Below are 17,098 nucleotides of genomic sequence, written 5' to 3' on the forward strand. Positions count from 1 at the left end.
TTTCTTTGCAAGCTTTTGCTAATGCTCAAGTCACATACAGACAGAAGTAAAGGATGTTCCCAATATTACTATGTTATGCACATTTTTCTGTAGTCCCAAAGGGTGTAACTAAGATCAGAATATCATTGTGGTAGTGCTATACAAACATACACGATAATCCCAACTTCACACAGAATTTCATGAGCACTAGTGGAATACAAGGTAAGAAAATACATCCCTTCCACCTTTTATTAAGGACAGTGTAGTGCCCTATCTGTAATCACGAAGCACGCTAAAAATATTGATCTTGCATGCTCTAAGCTCTGATACCCACATTATTAACAACTGGACTAAAAAGTGTTACAGGCTCCTAGAAATCTGGCTTTGTTGCCAGAAACCAGCTTCAGATATAAGAAACTAAACAAGAAAAACGAACCAAACCAAGAAAGGAAAAACAATACAGACCACATGAAATCACTCACCAAGAGACCCTTCCTTCCCGTGCAGGACGCTTTATTACCTGTCTGAAGCACAGCCACCAACCCAATCATCGCCATGCCCCCCGCACTGTCCCCAGGCAGTACGCTTACCGGTAAGGGGTTGGATAAGGAATGCTGCGGTGACGATCTGGCTACTGGTGGCACACTTCTACCAGGACTGGTTCCTGGGCCGCTTCCCCCAGCAAACTGGCCAAAGCAACATATTTGATCATCAGTAATTCCACAGAGATACTATATTCAAGCAAATTTAACAGAGACAGAACCAACACAATCTTAAAAATGAAGCCATACAGGCTCTAGGGACTCATTTAAACAAACTGAAGATAAGCTGGGAGGCAAAACTCAAAATTTCATTTGCTGTTTTCAAAAATAACAGCAAAAGCATTTCAGACAAACATCCACATTTACATGGAATACATTTCTCATTTTAAGACAAAAATGATATAAACTTGCATACTTGGCTACATACTAATTATTTACTGTACAGAATTAGGAATTGCATTCCCTGTAAGGAAGTGGCTAACTGTGCAGCACAGAAGTAGTAGGAAATATGCACCTCCACTGAAGTATTTGTGCCAGTCACTGTCAAAGACAGCAAATCAGCTGGGCAACTGATCAGTTCAGCAATCTGTATGTTCCTGCACTGCACAATGCCCCATACTTACCAAACACTTAAGCCAGAAAAGCAATAAACACTAATAAGCACTTAATTTCTGACTCCAAGTTATTCAGTAAAATAAAGAACAAACTTTTTTGGGGGGTGGACATGGAGTGGTGATGCGGAATGGGGGATTCCACGTCATGCCAGCTTCCCATGGCAAGCTACCTCTAAAGAGGGAACCCTGTAAGAAACTTCCTACTCAAATCAGCAGGACTTGGCAGGTAGATTCCTTTGCAGCACTGGACCTTTATCAATGTAGGTTTGCACATTAAGAGCTCAAGTATCCTCACCTGAGATACACATTTCAGTGGAGTCAACTTCCAACCCATTTTATCAACTGCTCAAAGAGAAAGTAACTTAAAAACCACTTCCTGAAGTCTCACATGCCCTAGCTAGGCAGATTTGTAGGTTAACCTCAATCAATCAGTGACTCCCAGATCCTATTTAATGTGAGGGATCAGTAACAGAAGTCTCGCTACAGACCTCCATCTTCAGATTTTGCATAATGTGAATTCTGACTTCTCAAACAACGTAAAGATGCTTACCTCAAAATAATCGCTAATTTTATGTCCTCTAGGAGTGCCTTTTCCTGAGAAAGAAGAAGAATGAAGAGTGGATATTTTAAGTACAGAAGTCATGAAGTAGTTTTCTGAAAAATGACTTCTATATGGGGAAAGGAAGTCAAAGTGTAAAGGTGCACCACCTATCCTAACAAAAGCTTCTGCAAAACAAAACACTGCCCCAGGGTTACTGCTCTTGTGCTGTTTTGGGAGGGTTTACAGTTGGCAATTCAATTAACAATCAATTTTGAACATGTCAAATCTAATCAAACAGCATTTGCACTTGCTGAAGGACTTAGAAAACACTAAACCTCACTGAATGGTGCACGGGTTCTTCCAAACTTTCCTTTAAGGTGAGGGCAGAGCAAAGGGTACTTCCACTCCTTCACCTTCAGGTAAATTACTGCACATGAAATCTCTCACCAGCATTCCTATAAGAGTTAAAGAGATAGCTGGTGGTGGCTTAATAGCAGCTCATTAAAGCGTAGCCCTTTTCTCTTATTATAATATTATCAAAGCCATTCTGTCAACACAATCCTCATTACTTTCTTTTGAAGCATAAAAGAACTAGAAATCTGTCCCTATGCCCATTTGCTAGAAAATCTGAACTTGGACTGAAATGCTCTGGGTTTTTCTTAGTACTTCAAGACAGCACTGCTTGCTTTATACTTGAGTACAGTTTGTTCTCTATTTGTTATGGTGAGAACCTACTTTAACAAGGCAGGCATACGTCTCAAATAAGAGAGAGAGAGAGTACAGCCTGTATTTTGAAGTCTGGCTGCTGTATATGTAGTGACACAGGACCAGAACAACACTTCAGAGAAGCCATATTAAGCCTTTGGGCAGTCTGTCCCATAAAAATGGGATAGTTTGTGCAAATAAGCCGAAGACGAGTGTTTTCCTGCCAATGAGGACAACAGGGCTCCCAGAAGAGAACTACACCATCATGGAGTAGTTTATAACAAGCTGCCTGACACACCCTTGAGAAGAGCCATTAGTTTCCTAGGACACTGACTGTGCAAAACGTGCACAAATTACCAACCGTTCGGAAATCCTGCAGCAGGGTCAGAAGAATGGATTACCTTGGCTGGTCTCATACGGTTCTGCTTTCCTTTTCCTATTCCGCTGGTCATTCTGTTTTTTCTCAGGAGTCTGTTAAACAATACTTCAAAATTAACATTTCTGCAGTTATTCCAAAATTTAAAGAAAATGCCAAAACACAATAATCTGCTCCATATCCCCAGTGGCCATTTCAGTTCTCTGGTGCATTCGCTTCTACTGCTGGTATTTAAAGAAACAATAGCTCTCAAATAGCTGCTACCTTTGGATATATGCACTGCAGAACGGAGAGAACATGGTTAGGAATTAGTTTTTGTTTTTTTTTTCTTCCCTAATTTCAGCTGCAGTAAGCCAGCCTCCACTGCCCAGTTACCTCACACGGTTAACAGAACAAGCCCAAACACTTGGAAAAAAAACAATGCATAAACCATTTCAGGGTGACTGCAGCGCTGGCACAAAAGGTGAAAGGTGGCTGAGAACAGGCCCCAACGACAAGAGGTTGGAGTACAGACATCCAGATTTACAGCACAGCAGCCACTCTCGGCCTACCAGGACAATCCATCTTGCCTGCAGCTCTGCTCATTCCTGAAGCTGTTTGCAGTTGCCTACGGGAACTATCCTGCCCATGGTGCACATCTGCAACCCTGCACAAATAAAGGCAGAGCTCCCCAAGCAGGCAGCCAGGAGAAAGCCACCGCAGATGGATTTCATCTGAACTTCAGTTTGCTTTGCATCTGCTCTCACTGAAGCTGAGGGTCAGTTACACCTGCATCTTCTGGGAGCAGCCAGAGACCTAAAGGTGCAGCTTAGAACTGGACCAAGATATATTTATGGGCAGGCATGATACAGATCACCATTTGAAGCCTCTGGAAGCATCACACCTAGCCCTACAAGGCTGAAAACAGAGACACACTAGAGTGAGGGGACCCTGGCACGGTGCTCCACTGCCACCAGGGTCACTGATGTGGCTCAGTCTGCTGAGAACAATAGGACGCAGAGCACTGGAAGCAGCCTACCAAGGCTGCTGGAAAGAAAGATATCTGTCATTCCCATCGCCAATGTCATTTTAAAACCATCTCTTATCCCTAAGGGTCCCAAATAATTTCCAAGCTATAAGCTCTGCAATCACTTCAGTCACCACTAAACTGTAGCCCAGGGGCAGAAAGAAAACCGCAGTGTGCAAAACAACACTGGGGGAGGGAAAGCCATGGCCAGAAAGTTTGTGGCAAACCTAAGCTTCATGCTCTTTGGAAACCAAAGTCCAAAGTACCCTGTTTAAGATCTCTGCCAAAAGACTTGCACACAGTAAGCACAGAAATCAATCTACCTTCTTTAATAGCAGAAAGAATAAAGCTGACGCAGCCAGAACCTAAATCTGGCTGTGCCCCAGTGGATGCTGGACATCCATGGTCCCACGTCACCAACTGGGTGGTCACTGACATTATTTTGGTAAGATGATGTAGGAGATGTTAAGAGAAGGGTGGCCATCATGCCTGCAAAGCACTTTTTAGAATGGAGAGACTGAAAACTCTGTAATGATCTAGACACTTGTTGCACCAGCTCCCAAACACGTACAAGTCCATGAAATTGCCTCCTCGCTGCTGAGCAAAGAGTAATTCATGAGCAGCGTTGGAGCAATGGTAACACCAGACTCCAGCACAGCCCCTGTAGACCTCTAAGCATATTAATGAGATTCAGATTCGGTTGTTCTTCCCCTTAAGTACATTTATACAACCAAAATTACATACAACGTTATCTTTTATAGACTGAAAAGCCAGGAATGGTAGATTTGATTACATCAGCTTGGTCAATTTAAATCATTCCACGCAAGCCTATCAAAATCAAGTAAAATATGACTTAGCACTCAATCTTTCACTATTAGCTGTACTCACTTGTATGGATATTTCATTCTTGAAAGACTTAGCTTCACCAGACAGCTCCTATCAGTACTGCCATATAATGGAGGGAAATGCGATCCAAAACTTACCTGATAATTGGGTGGTAAGTTCTCTAAAGTCTTAAGAAAATGCACTCTAATTTGAGACACTATTTTATTAACACAGCGTTTTAAAGCAAAACGATGAACCTTGTGATTCATTTTACAGCTGCTTTAGCAAGTGTTTTGAAATAGTTAACACTAAAGCAGTAAGATTAAACAGGGACAAAGCATCAATTTTCACCTCTCCACACTTCCACAGAGTGATTCATAAAAACGCTCAGCTTTGTAGACTTCTGCAAACTCACATATTTGATAGGCAAGGCAAACTTTTCCATTAATGCTCTCTGGCTTTTTATTTGGCCTAAACTTTAGCCAAAAGCCACAAACAAATCACAATGCAGCTGAAAACAATTTCATAAGCTGAATTTTATGATTACTGTGTTTTTGGGGTTGGGTAAAATCTGCCTGCTGCAGTTGGAAGCTTCAAGAAGGATTGTTTCATAGCATGGTCTGAAGGCTGCAGGGTTAGCATGAGACTAGGTATTTCTGCTAGTCCCTTTCACACCCCCCACACACACACCACTGTCATTCGCTCTCACAAAATTCCTTTTTGAAAAACCCAGTTACCGGTAGTATTTATGCCTGCTTACCTCCAGTTCCTTATCACTGAGAGAACCCACGCTGCACAAGCTCTGGTTGGAAGACTCACTATTTAATGGACCCTAGTAAAAAACAAGCAGAGACAGTTAGAAACGATCCCCATGCATGGCAGACACACCCTACCGCACACCGCACCTCTGGGCTAACTATGCTGCTCTAAGCCATGTGGGTACAGCAGCAACACGGGTCAAATGCCTAGACACGTGCTAGAGCACTAAAAACCTCCAGAAGTCATTTGGAGTAAGATGGAAACTGGACTGCCAGTTGGACAGGCTTTTCTCAGCGTACTGATCTGGCCTTTGGAGTGGTGTTTCTGTGTCCATTTAAATCCTAATCGTCTTATTTAACCACAATCACAAAACAGCCAAGGCACTATTCACAAAGGTCTAAGGCAACTGGCTTGAGAAGCAGAACTTTGGATTTGTTGAGGAGCATTAGTTCAAAGCTCAGCTCTTCAGGCAAGCATCTGCTCAACCTTGGGCTATGAGTTTAAAGGTATCTTCCATCTGACAAGGCATCCCTTGCTGTTATCAGATGCTGGCAGTACCACTGATTTTTCTTGAAAAGTGTTTATTTAATGCTTTTTTCCCCCCACACTAAAGAAATGAACAAGTGAAAGTTGTGTTAACAGCAGTAGAATCGTCACCCATAAAATAACCTCCCCTGCTAGGCTCTTTTATGGACCCAAGGCTGACCTGCCCATAAAGCAGCTGCTTCTGCCACGCTAAAGCACAAATCCAAGAGGCTGGAACAGATTTACCTAAAGAGTATCCAGTTACCTACAAGAGTCTAACATCTTCGCAGGCTCTGCTGGATACACACCTACATTTAAGGTACACAAGCGCTTTTGAAAATTATTTTCTAAAAATCTCTTTAAGTTGTTTTTAAAAAGAAAGAAAAGTGAATCATGCAAAGTCACTGTTTTAGCCTAGTGCTCTGACACAAAAGCATCCTCCCACGGACCTAACTTAAGAAATCTAGACAAATTTGACAAAGATATAAAAACAAGATTCACAATTACTGATGAAATGCATTAACAGGAAGAATGACATGATAAAGCCAACTCTCCATTAATAACTTGTGAGCATCTTCTCCCAAAGATTCATTCTATTTTGGCATTCTTATTTTGGCAGTAACCACTTCCCACCAATCAACCTTTCCTCAAGGCAAAGCCACTTCTCATTATATACTTGAAAAGACGACTTATGGGAGGGGTAGCGAAGAAGCCTTAATACCACAGAAGAATCCCACAACAGATTATTTTTGAGGGTGGCAGTTCTCCCTTCCCCATTTATAAGACAAACAGCACCCTCAAAGCAGGCTTGTGACACAACCTAGCTATTACTAACCCCGTTCCCAATCAGGCATGGCACGGAGCACAAATTCTGTTTACCTCCCGTGTTACTCTGTGAATGTTAACTAGCAAGTTTGTTACTCCTTAAAGGACAGGGTTGCTTCAAGGGAATAAAAAAAGCCTACAGCTGAACAGCTCAGGAAGCTCCACATTCAGGGTTCCCTTCCAAACACAAGTTACTGAGAAGTATGTTGCAGATATGCTTTAAGCCATACCATCACCCCCTTCAGCTCATCACACAAATAGCTCAAAAGCATTAAGACGTTTTACCTTGCGCCCTTGGCGAGGCAATTGATTCAAATTATACGGCTTTTTATACAGAGGAGCAGCTTGCACCTCTGCTTGCCCTGGAACCTCTCCATTGTAATGGCTCACGAGGGTGCTGCCCCCGGTTGTCACAGAGATTTATTTCTTGGCCAACAGAACTTAATGGAACTGCCAACACCAACCTTAACCATATCCACACGAAGTCCTCCTTGATAATAAATGCATTGTCTGATGGCAAGTGGCGATAGAAAGCTGATCTTTTCACCTACGTAAAGAGCTTGGTTACAAACAGCTCAAGCGACATCCTCTAAAATCCTTTGCTTCCTCCTGTGCGCTGAAACCTCGGCAGCATGGCCAAGACACCCCAACAAGTTAGCCTCTGCTGGCCTCAGATGGACAGGCTGGGGCTTTGACATAACCAAGGTGAAAGTTGTTTCCACGTTTTGGTGCCTCCATTTTGCACGTGGAGAGCAAGTGACAGAACAGCTGTCCCAAAGCGCCACATCTGAGCTTCGCAGAGACATTGTGGTTGAAAGCATGTGGCCATGGTGCTGACCTGCACTCCAGGGCAACCTGGAGTAATAAGCTGATAAAGCCATCTATAGTTAGAAGCAATCCTAAGATTTTTCAGAAACAGAGGTTTAACCTCACCTATACAAAAAATCCTGTCTGTTTGCATCAGAATATAAAGTTCTGAAACACAAGCAGCCAGAAAAATACCTAAAAACGTTTTTCTTCCTTACAAGACACAACTACCTGTACTATTCCATGTGAGATTTACAGCTCTAGAGGAGCTGGAATCAAATCTTTTTGCTCTTGTGCTGATCCAAAAAAAAAAAAAAAAAATCAATTCTGATCACAAGTTCTTGAAGAGCAAAAATGTTAATTTCCCTTTACTTTAAAAACTTCCTCTAGAAACTACAACAACAAAATCATAAAATTGAAGCTAACACAGGAACAGAAAGGGTGGAAAGGAACCAAGTACTTAGTTATGGAATCAGGAAAGAAAAGCTTGTCAGTTGTTTATAAATATCTAGCAAGTTCACTGCCATGTTTATTGACACTGCGAACAAATGCAAAATCCCTTGTAGACACTTTTTGACTTATTTCCACTGAGCAAGTTTTCTTTCCCTTCCATATCTTCAAGACAGCCTTCCACTTCCTTTACTGTACAGTATGAGGCCTATCTTACAGGCAAGAAGCTAAAGCATCTTGCTAGAGTCAAACTGTCAGCAAAAAAGTCTTGTTTTGAGGTGTTTTGGCTATGCAAACACGTATTGTTCATTAGCACAGGCTGCACTTGAAGCAATAAGGATGCAATACCGAGGATGCTTGAGGAGCACGGCCTAGTCCTCAGCTGCACCTCTTCCTCTTGCATAACTGAGAGGAGAACAAAACAGTTTTCACGCTCATCCAGCTTGATATCTGGTTTCACACAGTACCTCATGTTAGCCACTGCTGGTAGCAACAGGTTTAGACAATGGATATGAGCAGCTATACATCTCAGCATCTGCCCCTCAGCTGACAGTGAGGGAGTAAGTGTGTGCACGGACTAAAAAAATCTTCAAATTTATGTTTTATCATTCCTGACTATTTATATTTAACTCAGCAACTGACATTGGATAAATGTTCAGTACTTAATTTAGCATACCATTTGAAGTGGTCGTGACACAAAAGGAATTAAAGGAATGAACGTGAATTTTGGGGGAAAAACAAGCAAGCAGGAGCAAGGAATACTGACATCAGAATATAGCTTGGGAAATAGTAGTAGGGAATGAGCATGCCATAGTTCACAAGGGAAGGGCTTATGAATTTTGTTCCTGAAGTCATTTTCAGTGGTATCTGGCTTTTCTAGCACAGACATTATTAGGATAATACCGCATTTCTGTGGTGTCGCTTCCAGCCCCCTCACCCACTATTCCCTGTCAAGAGAAACCATGATGGGGCCCTGCAAAAATCTGAAATACGTGGGTCATCTGAAATAAGCTAATGGCTCCTATAGTGTTTACCCAAATGACAAGCACAAGAACAGCACACACTTCCTCCTCCGCGAGGAATTTCTTTCCTAGATAAGCTGGCTTGCTCTTTTCCCTTGTGATTCACCTTTCAACTGCTGCTTTGAGTCCGTGGCCTACCTCTGCACGACAACACCTCCATGTTGAGAAGTGGATGAAGAGTTCACAGGCCCTTTCAAGACTCCTACTCAAAGGCAAGAATTAAAAACCTGTCCATTTACACAGGCTAGTTAGTCATTTCTCCCTTTGCGAGAGCCCAGGGAGGGCCACAAAGGAGGCACAATGGCTGCAGTTTCAATAGCAACAACTTTGCCTGATAATAGCTCCCATCACATCTTCTGGAACAAAGTTAGTCTGACTCAGGCCTCCCTTACCTACCTCCTGTTCAAGCCTAAATACTGCCTTGCATGACTCGCGCATTTCCTCAGCCTCTCCAAGCTGCCAGAAATGATCCTTCAGGCTCGTCCACAACTCTTCTGTTGTCCAGTCTCCATTTTGTGCTCTGCAGCTCCTCAGACTGGAAGGGAGCTCTAGGAATCCAAGCTGCCTAGCTGGAGCCTCACATGTGGGTTTACGTGCGTTGCAAAGCTCTCTTGCTAACTCAGTGGCGGAGATGTGCTTCACTACCTCAGGCCAATGCAGCCCAAATTATTCTGAACTCTGTAGCAAATCAAGAGATTTCAAAGGGAAAAAGTCAGTCCTTAATTCCACTGAAAGTTACTGCTGACTCCACATGGGAGAATTAAAGACTACTTCTTAACTAGGCTTCTAGGAAAGTCCCATGTTAATCAACTTCATGGCCAATAATGAGATCCCCACATCACCTCTGTGTTCCAGGTTTGTCTTTTTGCCACGGGAAGTTATCTACTATCGGATGTTCACAGGTAACCTCCACACAGCTGATGGGTAAGCGTATTTCCAACAGGATTTGCTTGGCTTCCATTATACCTCAGGAGTTCCCTCAATGAAGACCCAGTATTTTTATTTTACTGACGGCAAACCGGACACGAGTGTCACACAACTCACCCTGAACCTCAGCTCAGGGGCAGAAGCAGAACTGAGATCTGAGAACTATTCCTGAACTCCAGCAGCCAGACAGCACGTTTGAAATAAGTCATGATGCACAAAGAAGCATCCAAACAATTTTCAAGTATCTGGTATAAAGTCCTGGCACTTTCTGTGGTAGCTGATAAATTCATTTCTAAGCTTCAAAACTCTTATTAATTAGTTCTTCTGGTGGCACGTGACACCTGTCAAGGACTACTGTGCAGCACTGCTTCCCTCCAGGGAAGATACAATTATGCTCATGCATTAATTCTCAACCTAGTAACTTTTGCTGCTAAAAACACTGCTAAGTAGACCAAACAACTGGTAGTTACTGAACTAATCAAGACTTTCCATCCCAGAACGACAGAAAAAGGGAAAAACAAACAAAAAAGGCAACAACAGAATAATACAAGTAAATGCTGTTCTTTCTTATGTTCTATTTATTCTCTTTTTGGAGGCAGATGTCCTGCAACGTAAGTGACGCTATTCAGGTTATTTTCATTTCCCTCTTTGTGACACCACACAGAGGGAGGGCAGAGCACAGTAGCTACCACCAACACTTCAATTCCAGCACAGTCCTCCAGACCTACAACATTCCTACAGCAAGACAGACAGTTACTCTCTCTAGAAATATTTCAGCCTTTTTAGATTAGCTATAATGGAGTGGTGCACGCAGCTTAGCTTGAAAATCTTTTAAAGACCAAATTTGTAGAAGAAATGCATACTGCAGCTATGATCCACCCTGGTTAGGCCTGAAGCAAGCTGTGTGCAAACACCAATTCATCCAGCACAATTACCTATTCCAATTCTTATCCAGTAAAAGTCTCTGGAAGAGACACAAATCCTTCGGTGCTAACCTGTGTGGTATCTTAAAGCTGGCACCCAGGCAGGGGGAAGGGAGGCAGAAGATGAGAACAGACAAAACCAAACAACGTTATCTCCAGAAATAAACTACTTTTTGTCTTCTGTACCCATTGACCCAGGAAAGATGCCTGAGATGACTATTGAGAATAATGCCTCAACTGAACACGCTTAGGTTTGCCCTAAATAAGTAAACACAAACAGGAGTTAGATAAGCAGAATACTTGTAGATGTCAGACAGTCATGTGTTAATTCAAGGACTGGCTTTGTGAATTTGGGAGAGAATGGCACTTTACCATATGGCAAGAATAGACATCTAAAGCATCGCTGGCTTTTTGAAGCTATCTAGTGACCTGGATGAACCACATGAGTATAACAGTTGCCTAGAAACATTCCTTGCTCATAAATTCCACGTATTAACTCCAAGCTTCAAGAGAAATATATTCTCCAACTATTAAGTAAGAGAATTCATCACAGTCTTGCAACAGAATTTTGAGGCATTTGGGACTGCAAATGACCTCGGTCATTGGGTTGTGCCTTCAGCTACCACAGGAGGTGACAGCACACAGCTGCTTCCAAAACAGTTTAGGATTTCTGCCCTCTACTACTGTTACTGGAAAGCTCTTCTAGAATCCTGTGACTCTGATGACTAGAAGCTTTTTATTCCAGTTTCTAGACCGAAAATTTATCCTCGGCCAGCTTACTTTTATTCGTTCTTCGAACTGAGTACAGATATCCTTGCAAACATGGTGGGAAAACAGGCTTTAAAGCTGCATTTATATCAAGGACGTAAACTAGCATGTTAGTTTTACGCAGGCTCAAAATATACCCTGTATTTTTAAACATTAAAGAAACCTAGCCAAACACACCAAGTGATACAACAAGCCAGTGGAAGGCAGGAAGCTCGGAGCTGTAACTGCCTGCCGCATTCACCCAATAGGAGAGCATCTAAGATGACATTTCTTCCTTTTATGCAATAAACAGCAACAGAATACCTTCTATCCCAGGAGGATGTGCCAGTCCCAGTCCCACTAGATGGCACTAACTTACTCAACATAGCTTTCCTTAAACATTTAATTGGAAAAGGCTAAAAACCTTAGTTGAATCATACAAATTGTATCACAGCTTTCCCAATACATTCCCTTTAAGACAGTGACCTACCAATGCCAGTGCGGAGCATGACGGACGGAGACTTGGGGGGGTAGGGAGGGAATTTGAAGCACCAACCTGGGAGGGAATGTAGTATCTGAGATTAATATTGCAACCAAGACTTGCTGCAACATAGTAGAGTCATGCTAATTCATATCAATGGTTGGCTGATCTATTGCAAATTAGCAAGTATGCAAGTAAATAAATATATATTGCTTGAAGTGTAATGCATTTTAACAGTTTACTGACTAATACAAAGTTACACACTATACTGCATAACAACAGATAAAAACAAAACTCAGTTAAAGAGGAGCTTTGCTCCAAGTACAACCTTCAAGAAATGAGGCCTTATTATTTGGTATGCTTTAGTTAAAAAAAGGCTTTTCAATATGAACCTATACAGAGCTACGGAGGTACACAGTGTTTCTAGCTCAAACACAGAGAAAACCATTAAGACTTGCTTTCCCGTATCCTTTTCCTTTAAAAGGAGCAATTCCTAACATTTTTCAAGAGCACCGAGTATGTTGGCACTGTTGTAAAGCAATGATAGTGTCTGTGATTCTAAGTCTTAGCTATTCCAGAAAGTCATTTGGCTTTATTTTTATTGGTACAGCTAAAGATGTTAAAGTTACATATGTGGGGGGGAAAAAGCAAGAAACAGATGAGAAAGTACATAAAAAGTTGTAATGCTGTATAAAACATGTCTTTCAAGATCATAACTACGTTATAGAGCATAAACTTAATAGTTGTAGAAGCCCTAAGGTTAAAAAAAAGTCTTAAGGGTGGGAAAAAGATCAAAAAACCCACACTCCTACTTCAGTACCTGAAATAGTTACCCCCAAACTTCTAGCATTAATCATCGTTACTATGCTAGTTGAATGCTGAACATTTTACCTATTCATGCTCCCTTCCAGGACTTCGCCTTGTTTGAATCCAGATGGAAGTACTGAAATAAAGTGTACACTCAAACTAAACTGTTTTTCAAGTTGTTTTACTTTCATGTTTTCTAAGAAATACAACATCTACAAAGTTTCTTTCCAAAATAATTCTAAGATGCTTCCAAAAAAATGACACTGCAAAACTAGTGTTTTACCTTCTACCTTGATGTAGTCCAAAACTTGGTATCTTCATCAAAAATAAACTCCCTATCACTGACCTAGTTTAAAATGAGTTCTGCCACCATTTCATTGCTCAGAGAGACAATCAATTAACGCTACCAACGACATCAGGAGAGCTAACAACTTAATGCTAGCATATCAAGCAACCACAGAATGTTGTCATTAGGTGCCTTACTCAGGAAAGTCAGCTACTGAACAGTTATGAAGTTGTACGTGAGGACAAAGATGGGATTTTACTAGCAGGTTGTGGATCACTGATATAGGAGGGTTTGCCTTCAAGTACTTTTTGTGTGTGTCCCAAGCAATCGAGTACACAATTTTAGCGCACTGTACCCACAAAGAACTGGATGAACAAATTCCTGAAAATATTAAGCCTGGTTACGTGCTGTATCAAACACAATACGCTTGAAACTGCATCTAACAAGTGGCCAAATTCAATTCTCAAATGAAAACTTGGAGAAAGGAAAAGACAGATGAGATTCCCATTCCCAAAGACAAAGTTGTCTGTTTTGGGGGGCGTGCAAGCTACCTCAAGATGGAGCAACTCCTAAGAACTTAATTAGAAGCCCAAATCTTCTGTATAGCAGTGTCTGCTCATAGAGATCCCATTTTCATTCCTCTTAAACATACTTCAGGCAAATTAGCACTCAAAACACAACTATCAATGTAAAACATTCTGTTAGCAAAGCAAAATTATCAATGTAGAATGAAAAAAAAAGTGCGGTGCAGGATGGACAAGCAGTCATGCCTTTTCCAGAAGGTACTTACGCTCACCTTAGCAACACCAACTCCGGTGAACCTGGCCTCCAGTAGTTCCTGCCTTCGTGGGTCCAGGCTATGCAATTCTTCCATCATTTCTGCTGCTGTGGGAGAACAACAGCCAGATTATGCAATGCAAGGAAAGGAGAGATTTAACATTCCGTGCCACTGATGAGACTCAAAAGCGTCTGTTTTGCAGTAGAACTGTGTAGAGAGCGTTTTCTTGCAGGAGAAATACAAAATTACCATGCCATAATAACATGACTTTGTCACCGTATTACTGTATTTAAACCACAACCCTGCTGGAGAGTTTCATCTTCTATCTGTAGCACCAGCCATTTCAAGATCTCTTAATCCAAGAAACCAATTATGTCACATTCTCCCACTGGATGCTTTATTAAAAGGAAAACATGGGACTAGAACGTTATGACTAAAGGCTTCAGAGCTTTTCATCCATGCTGCATGACTAGGAGAAAAAAAAAAGCAACACTCCTCACCCCAGAATTTATTTTTGGCCAATCCCTAAAATACAAGGTCTCCCCAAACTCCAGATTTCACTGACAGTAATACTGACAGCAGCCGTGGTTCTTCCAAGCCCAGAAAAGGATCACAGGAAAAAAAATAAAGCACATTTACACCTTTTACTCTACAAAGTATCGGATACCTTTAGAGCTGCATCTTTATACTGGATGTACCTGGGGTACCTCTTGGCAATCCGACAGAGCGGATGCCGTTATTTGAAGGGTTCAGGTGAGGAGAAAAAAAAAAAAAAGCAGTCATATAAACAGGTTAAAATGACAAAATATACAATTCAAATACTGAACTGTGAAAAAATGGGACAAATTTCAGTGCTCATTTTTAACCGTGAATCACATCTTCCCAACTGCACCAATCAAGTTCATCATTTCCAGAAATGTCTGTTCCAGTTTCATTTCCCGGACGAAGGTAGAGAAAAGAGATGGAAGATAGAGATTTGCTGTATAAAGAGCATATGCGATGAGGAAAGTTCCTGAAGGGCAGCAAGTGCCCTCTAGAACAGGCAGGATACAATTGTTCCTTTTATTAACTGTCCATTTTGTCCCTGCTGTTTCCTCCAAACGCTGCAGATCCAAGTTACGGGGGGCTAAGTGAATCAGGCCAGGGGCATTTCCAAAAGCTCTCCCCAGTCAGCAACAAGCCTCAAAAACTAATGGAACACCAAACACAGTCATCGGGGAGCCTTATTTCTACTATTTGCTCCAAACACCCCCCCTCCCTCCTAAAAAAGCTATCAGCCTAGATTTCAAAACAGGAAATCTGTGCAGAGGAAAATGACAGACGGGCCGTGCGGGCTGAGATGTCGAAGAGCTCCCAACCTCGTCCCCCATTTCGGGGGCACCACCCAGGAGGGAATGGCAGCCCGGGGCGGGGATGCTGGGCCGGGAAGGGGCTGCCACAAGTTCCCGAGCCTCTTTCCACCCTCTGGCCTGAGCCCATCTTCAACTGGGGCCTGGGGAATGCCCTGGGCTGGGGCACTGCTGGCAGCCGCCCCCTCCCCTCCCCTCCCCTCCCTCCCAGCAGCGGGGCTGCCCTTCCCCGACGGGCTTAAAAAATAAAATAAAATGGGGGTGAGGGGATGATGTTCAAGCCCTCTCCAACCCCAAGCTGGCAAAAAAAAAAAAATAATTAAAAAATAAAAATAAAAAAGAGAAGGGTTAGGAAATAAATGGGTGAGTGAGCAGCCTGCACCGCCTCGGCCTGCCTCCTCCGGGGCAGCGCTGCCCCAACTCCCAGGCCGGGGCCTCGGAGGCCGTGCCCGCCTCCCCTTCACCTCCCCCTGGGGGGGGATTTTCAGGCGGCTGGGGCCGGAGCCCCGCGGTTTTTACCTCTCTTCCCCCCCCCCCTCTTTTTGCTCTGCTCTCCTCCAGGCCTCGCGGTGGGGGCAGCAGCCGCGGCCCAGGCCTCGCTCCCGCCGCCTCGGGGCACGCAGGCCGCGGGCCCTTCCGCCGTGACCCCGGCTCGGCCCGGCCCCGGGGGGGCCTCTCCAACACCCCCGGAGCCCCCCGCACCCCCGCCGGGACCCTCCCCAGGCTCTCCCCCAAGCCCCCCGGGGCTTCTCCGGGCCCTGCGGGGCCGGGAGAGAGGCGGAGGAAGGGGGATACGGGGGGGGGTTTCCCCGCTGTCCCCCCGCTTTTCTCTCCCCCCCCCCCCTCCACCTCGGGGCTTCTCTCACCTGGCGCTGCCGCTGCTCCTGCCGCCGCCCCGCCGCTCCTCTCCCCTCCTGCCCGGGCCGAGCGCTCCCCGGGCACCGCTCGGCTCCCGCCGCCGGGGGCAGGAGGAGGAGGAGGAGGAGGAGGAGGAGGAAGGAGGGAGGGAACCTGCTGCTGCTGCTGCTGCTGCGGCGGTGGTGGTGGCGGAGGCACGGGCGGGAGGGGGGGGGGGGAGGCCAGGGGCGGCTCCGCGGCCTCCCGGGCACCGAGAAGGGCGGAGGGGTGGCGGCGGGGATAGGAGGAGGTGGGGGAGAACCAAGGGGGGCGAGCCCCGAGGGCGGGGATGGAGGAGCCGGAGCAGGCCGCGGATCCCCGGCCTCGCGTAGGAGCCTAGGCCGGGGTGAGGTGGGGGGGTGGGGGGGGGGGCGGTTAGGGCAAGGCCCGGCGGCAGGACAAAGGCCCGGGGGAGGGCTGGGGCGGCCGGGCAGGTGCTGAGGGGGGGTCGCTGAATATGGGGGGGGGGGGGTGCGGGTGGGTGGCTGGGACCCCTGGGCTGGGCTGGGTTGGGCTGGGTGGGGGCGGGCAGGTGCGGGGCCGGGGCTCGCTCCCCCCCTTTCCCTCCCTCCCGCGGCGCTCGGCCCGGCCCGGCCCGGCCCGGCTCGATTGGTGCACACACAGTGGTGAAAGCGCGCCGCGTCTCGCGAGATTTGCACGCGCGGCGAGAGGGCGGGGGAGGGGAGGGAGGGGAGGGGAGGGGAGGGGGCGGGGGTGGTGGTGGGGGGGGGAAGGGCAGGTCAGCGCGGGAGGGGGGGAGGGGGGAGGTCGGAGGGGGCGGGGCTTGGGAAGGGGGCGGGGCTTAGGGGAGGGGGGAGGGGGAGGGGGAGGGGGTGGTAGTGGGGGGGCAGCAGGTGGGGGGTGGGGGGGGTTGGTGATGGGGGGTCAAGGGGGGGCCTGAGGGGCGGGGGGGGGCTAGGGGGCTGC

The 17,098-nt window shown here is 45.2% G+C and overlaps 1 protein-coding gene across 5 annotated transcripts in view; it reads right to left on the reverse strand.

Moving 5' to 3' along the window:
- TLK2 (tousled like kinase 2) overlaps positions 1-16,225 on the reverse strand; it is a 44,474-nt gene extending 28,249 nt beyond the window's left edge. For 3 of the 5 annotated variants that reach the window (XM_032202658.1, XM_032202657.1, XM_032202654.1), the window contains exons 1-7: positions 16,141-16,225; positions 13,944-14,032; positions 12,064-12,129; positions 5,349-5,420; positions 2,783-2,852; positions 1,686-1,729; positions 570-665 (exon numbers count right to left, since the gene is read on the reverse strand). In XM_032202658.1, the coding sequence (XP_032058549.1) occupies positions 570-665; positions 1,686-1,729; positions 2,783-2,852; positions 5,349-5,420; positions 12,064-12,129; positions 13,944-14,024 (429 nt within the window). In that variant the 5' untranslated portion in view covers positions 14,025-14,032; positions 16,141-16,225. The remainder of the gene's footprint in view (positions 1-569; positions 666-1,685; positions 1,730-2,782; positions 2,853-5,348; positions 5,421-12,063; positions 12,130-13,943; positions 14,033-16,140) is intronic. The other 2 variants (XM_032202655.1, XM_032202656.1) reach the window with 2 other exon arrangements.
- Between the last annotated feature and the right edge of the window lie 873 nt (positions 16,226-17,098).

Source organism: Aythya fuligula, chromosome 24 (assembly GCF_009819795.1).
Source record: "Aythya fuligula isolate bAytFul2 chromosome 24, bAytFul2.pri, whole genome shotgun sequence".
NCBI classification, from domain to species: domain Eukaryota; kingdom Metazoa; phylum Chordata; class Aves; order Anseriformes; family Anatidae; genus Aythya; species Aythya fuligula.